Source organism: Fringilla coelebs (genome assembly GCF_963513975.1).
Source record: "Fringilla coelebs genome assembly, chromosome: 12".
Taxonomy (NCBI): domain Eukaryota; kingdom Metazoa; phylum Chordata; class Aves; order Passeriformes; family Fringillidae; genus Fringilla; species Fringilla coelebs.
In genome coordinates, this window is record NC_140038.1 from 4862476 (window position 1) to 4868475 (window position 6000).

The 6000-nt window shown below is 51.1% G+C and overlaps 1 protein-coding gene across 1 annotated transcript in view; it reads right to left on the reverse strand.

Moving 5' to 3' along the window:
- The window catches only part of ARIH1 (ariadne RBR E3 ubiquitin protein ligase 1), a 51737-nt gene extending 46357 nt beyond the window's left edge, over positions 1–5380 (reverse strand). The window contains exon 1 of the mRNA XM_084213387.1: positions 4881–5380. Coding sequence (XP_084069513.1) covers positions 4881–5243 — 363 coding nt within the window. The 5' untranslated portion in view covers positions 5244–5380. The remainder of the gene's footprint in view (positions 1–4880) is intronic.
- Positions 5381–6000: the final 620 nt, after the last annotated feature.

Sequence of the window (6000 nt, forward strand, 5' to 3'; positions counted from 1 at the left end):
TATACTCAGAATTACATGTCTTGGCAGTCAGGAACAGACACCATGTCATTTCCAAAAGCTTTGGAGTGATTGCTTGTACAAGATTCCAGGAACGCTTTGTCACAACGAAGTTTATTCCATTCCTTAGAAATATTAAATGCATTCCTACCATAATGAAACACCTTATAAACAGCACGTGACAGAAATGTGGGGTTTAACAAAGCATTTCCTCCCAGCATCATAACATTCAGGCCCCTGACATGAATTTTATTATCAAATAAGTAACCGCACGAGGAGGTTTGCTAATGCACCTCGGGCTGTGAGAGGACCCGGATGGAAGCAGCACCAGCCTCCAGTGCTTCCACCCACAGACTCCCACCTAATGCTTGTCAGGCAGCTCCAAGCATTCCCAATTTCCAAGATGTCATCTTTAGCATTAAATACAGTTTTAAGCACGACCCTGTACTACAAGCAGCAATTCCTGTTGCTCACTGGCAAGTCATCCCTGTTTTGGGCAATACCTTTGCAATGTACTGCCCACAGTATGCTGAATTACACCAGTATTGGGAAGATTTCCTAAGTTCTGCCTGAAAATCAGGATGTTTTGTCCAAGCAAGTGAAGCCACCGTTTAACAAGACCCCTCCTGTAACAATGGGTTTGCACTTGTCATCACAGAGCTCTATTTAACCAGGGCTGTGATCTCCAGAGGCCTCTGGGAAAAGCCATTCCTCAACAAAGATGGGTTTTTAATTCCCGAGTGGTCTGAGGTTTGGGCATATTTTGATGGCAAAGGACTTCACCTAGCTTCCAAAGAAGTCATCCAGCTCTATCAGGTAAATGAGAAACCTGCACTTGCTGCAAATGCTCTGATGTTACATCTGACCTGATCTGCTCTAAAAAAAAAAAAAAAAATCTAATTTCAAGCCTTTAATCAAAAGAAAAGGTATTTTTGAGCGAGACTAAGTTTTGTTGGATCTGGGAATGCCACATTCTTCCAGAGAAAACTCAGGTCTGAAGCTCAACATGCACACAATCATGCAGGCCAGGCACAACACCCAGCCACATCCAGGATCCCGATCCCCATGGAGGGGAGGGGAAAGAAAACAAGAGGCTCAATTCCTTTTTCTGCCACCTCACAGCTTCATCCCACTATTTTCAATACCTCAACATTACAAAGTCCAGGAAGAATGAATATGGTCAGTGACATCACAACAATGTCATTGGAATGCTCCAGAAAAAGGCAGGCAAAAAGGGGAAATTAATCCCACCTGGTAATACTGGAATTGCACAAGGTTGCAACAAAGCAAGAACAACACTGGGCCAAGCCAGGCTACAGAGAAACATCATGTGCTCTACTCAGAGCAGAAATAAATATGCCATTCTAAACATTTTCCAAGTTTATTTTCAGAAAAAATCTAGAGCAAAAATGGAAATAGCATCTGATATTAAAAAAAAATTTAAAAAGAAGTGGCAGTGGATTATTTGGACAAAAGTTCAGAGAGGAAGAATATGAGGAAGACGTTCAACTGTGGGAAAATACCTTTGGGAGGAGAAGCCTTTTGTTCCACAGCACCTCTCTGTCTAGGTTTTTACAGTCCCTTGCTAACTTATTCTGCCAGCAGCTGGAAAACCACCAGAAATCCGCCTGTTTACTTAGACAACTAAAATTCCAAATACCATGGCAAATGGCTCTCTGCTCCACCTAATCTCAGGGAGAGGATGGGAGGAACACTCCAAGGTTCACAAGTCTCAGCCAACCACCAGCACACGGTTAAGGGGTTATTCATACCCCTATTTTTGCATTTGGAGAGCAAGGGGAATTCTTGTTGTGCGACACATAGAGACAAATCAGATTATGAGCATAAGTGCCAAATACTGTACAAAAACCACCATTAAACACCTGAAATCCTGCTTATGCTCAGACAAGAAAGAGCAAGTGTAAAATATTCTGAATATCTGAGACGTTCTGAAACCTGCCTGGGTCACTGCAGGTTCAGTGGCCTTAGGGAGCCCAAGTGATAAGAGTTTGGCACTGAGCAGATGTCTCCAAAAGCCCATTCCACACTAAGGAGTGAATCACAGGCTCTGTGAACAGCAACTTAGCCACAAGTTAGCTCCTACTTCTGCAAAGTCTCCATGAGATCAAACCCCTGCCTTGAAAAGTTCATGTTTTTTCTTACACAGCTTGTATTTGGAAATGACCAAATGGATGGGAGAAAAAAATTAATTTAGTCCCTTCAACTATAGCCCTGTCAGCTAATAACTGCTCAAATTGAGTGTTTTAATATAGAGTTACACCTGCTATGGCTCAGATACCTCCTTGCAAATACTCTGTGGCTCCCTGTTCCATTTTCCTTTCGCTGCAGCTACAAAACAAAACCCCATTTATACCTTACACTGGATCATCAAAAAAAAATCACTCACTAGAGACCACAAGACCCACAGCTGAAGTTTTCAGGCTGCACATTACATCTCCCTTGAACAAGTGAGTTCAAAGCACTCCAAAATGTAACCACAACCATCACTATTTGCTACCAAGAACCCACGGCAGACACACACCGACCAAAGCCATCCAGTACTTGACTGGAACAAGTGAATCACAGCTCAGCAACCGAGGATCCGCAGCAGGATCCCGAGCCAATGTGACTCCAGAAAAGGTTTAGTGAACCAGAAAAGCAGCAGCAGCAATCCTGGTTGGGTGCCAAACACAAGGAAATAAACAGAACAGAGCCCTGGAAGATTTCACCAGCAGCCACAGGAGTGAGGATGAGCAAATCCTGAAGCATCGGCCAAAGTCGGGCCAGTTACCTCAGAAGAGCCCAGAAATGTGATGGCAGGAAGCTGGCACTGAACAGCCATCCTGGGCAACTGAGAGCTTTCCTACCCTCTCCTGATGCATTCCCAGGCCTACGTTGGTTTTGGGCCCCGAGTTTACCCATGATGGTCTCAACAGACAGACTTTGTGCACCCTGCTCTGCTAAACCAGGAGGAACTACTGCAAACCCCAGGCAGTAACTGGAGCAGGAGAGCAGCCACGGGAGAGTCGGGGGGTGGTTCTGCAGAGCCCAGCACTGGGTCAGGCCTCCCGCTGCCATGCCGGGGATGGGGCAGAACAAGGGGCTCGTCATCTCAACCTATTTCTCTCCACTATTTCTGCAACTCACAGGTCAAGCACACAAGTCAAACGACTTTAGGGCGGTGTAAGAGGGGGGCAAATCCACTCAGACCAGCAATCAGGACCTTTTCTAACAAATTAGTTCACAAAGAACATGCAAGTGAGGCCACCAGCCAGGTCTGGAAAATGCAGGAGCAGGAAAACTCACAGCTCCTTACTGGTAGCAACTTTTCCACCACTTGTCTTATGCAAAGATAAGGAGTATGTCAGAGTCTGTTCAATACAAACAGAACGGGCCATGACTTTTGCAATCTCAATCATTAAACACAGACTCACTACTTTAATGGCTGTTTGAAAGAGTAAAAAGCTGAAGGTCCCAACTGTTTGCATGTCTGCCTGCCAACTGTTTCCCTCCCTACATCAGGATCAATAACTGGGAGCAAAGAAACATCCCTGTTTAACCATGAGATCTTCTTTAACTGCAGGGTAATCAGCTAATCCGGGCAGACTCCTTTATTCAGCTTTACATGGGCAATGCTATCATTAAAGTTATAAACTTTAATTTGACTCAAGGAATGCCATTTACTAATTTAGCACGCAAATATTTTTACAGCTGTTTGCATCAAGCTCCATATAAACTACAGGGGATTTATAGCACATAAAGGAACATCTTAAAGTTGCTGTTACAGCCAGTGCAGAGAACAGGACAGCTGGAGAAAAAACATTCACTGAAGCATCTCGTGTTCAAAGAGATTTACCAACACACACAGCCAGCCAAACAACTGCTTTCTGGGCACTGGATCCCTCATATTTAACATCCACACATATCTCATGCTATTCTCGTTGGCATACTGGAAAAGGGTAGCACTTCCTAGTGACTCTGAGCAATGGTAAAGTAAACGGGAACTAAAGAAATCCCATCACCTGAAGAAAAGTGAACTGCATCAGGAATTTGATGGTGAGCTGGAGCCAAAACCTGCCATGAACATTTAGAAAGGGATGCTTAACCGCTTCAATGGCTTGATTTTTCCCCAAAAAACTTAGGACCCAAGAGATAAGACATAGCTACTTTGATCTAAAGAAGATAGATGTTATTTCAAACTCTATTTCAGTTTCAAAGAGACACGCTTAAAACTGAGGGTAAAAAAAGTTACGGTTGTGAAGGGATTGCTCGTACCCCTCCTGGTCTGTGCTGGAAATAAACACAAGGTTCAACCTCTGTGTGTGGAGGGGGGAAGGGAGACGGCAACAAAACCAGAGCGGTGCCTCTCCTGGAATTCCAGGGCTTGCCATGGACTCCGCGGGTTAGCAAAGGAGCTGGAGGAGCTAACACCCCGCCAAACACCATGAGGACGGAGGAGAATAAAGAAAAAAACATAGATTACGGCCCCCAGCTCGCAACCACACAAAGAAAGAGGAGCCCTTTCCGTGCCAAAGGCCTCGTTCCCGACGCTTCCACAGCAGGAAGCGAGATCCTGCCCGGCTCCGAGGGGCCTCCCGGGAGAACGGGGTGACGAGGAGCCCTCTCCACCCCCAGGGTGTACCGAGAGGAGTCGTCGCCCCCCCGCCCCTCTAGCGTCGGAGATACCGCGTTGAGCTCCCTCCAGCCCCGGGGGGTATTCAGGAGCCCCCTCCAGCCCCGGGGTTACCGACAAGTGTGTGTGAGGCCCTGGCCCGCGGAGGGGCCGGGCCCAGTGCCCCGCAGGAGGCCGCTGGCCCGTCCCGCCACCCCCCACGCCCCTTCCCCGGCGCGTCCCCCCCAGTCCCGGCGCCGGGGGGCCGCACCTGGATGACCTCGTTGACCTCGCGGATACACTCCACCATGTGCTGCAGGATCTGCTCGGCCGTCAGCACCTCGTAGCGATAATCCTCCTCCTGCTCGGGGCCGCCGCCGGGGCCCGGTCCGCCGCCCAGGCCGCCACCGCCACCGCCGCCGCCGGGGCCCAGCCCGCCCGTCTCGCTGCCCAACAGCCCGTCGCGCTCCCCGCCGACGCGCAGCCCGGGCTCCACCAGCTCTACTTCGCCCAGGTCCAGATTATCGTCGGGCTCGTCTTCCTCCTCGTCCTCCTCGTCCTCCTCCGCGCCGCTGTCCTCGCTGCACTCCTCGTCCTCGTCGAACTCGTAGTTGTACCCCTCGTCCGAGTCCATGGCGAGGCGCTGAGGGAGCGGCGGCGGCTCCCGCGGCCTCCCCGCGCCCGGCCCCGCCGCCGCCGCCGTTGGCCCCGGCCCGGCCCGGCCCCGCCGCGCCTCAACCGCCGCCAACAAAGGGCCGCGGCCGCCGCGCTCCGTCACCGCGCGCCCCGCGCGTCACCGCCACCCGCCCGCGCCTGCGCGCCCGCCGCCATCTCACCCCGCCCGCCGCCGCCGCCATCTTGGGTGCGCGCCACGCCCCCAGCCAGCCCCCGCCCGCCTCATGCCGGCGCCGCCATGTTGAGTGTGGCGCGGCGCCAGGGTGGGTGCGGCAGGGAACCACCGCGGAATCGCTGTACCCACTGGGGTGGAAAAGTCCTCCGAAACCATCGACTCCAACCTGAGACCCAACACCATGCTGTCAACCAGACCACGGCGCTGAGTGCCACATCTAGTGGCACTTCCTTGGGCACCTCCACGGATGGGGACTCCACTACCTCCCCGTCCAGTGCCTGACCACCCTTTCCATGGAGAAATTCCTCCTGATGTCCAACCTGAGCCTCCCCTGGCACAGCTTGAGGACATCTACTCTTGTCCTGTCCCTGTCCCCTGGGAGCAGAGCCTGACCTCCCCAGCTGTCCCCTCCTGTCAGGGAGTTGTGCAGAGCCAGAAGGTCCCTCCTGAGCCTCCTTTTCTCCAGGCTGAGCCCCCCCAGCTCCCTCAGTTGCTCCTGGTGCTACACAATATTAAGTGGTTGGAATGGACCTTAAAGCTC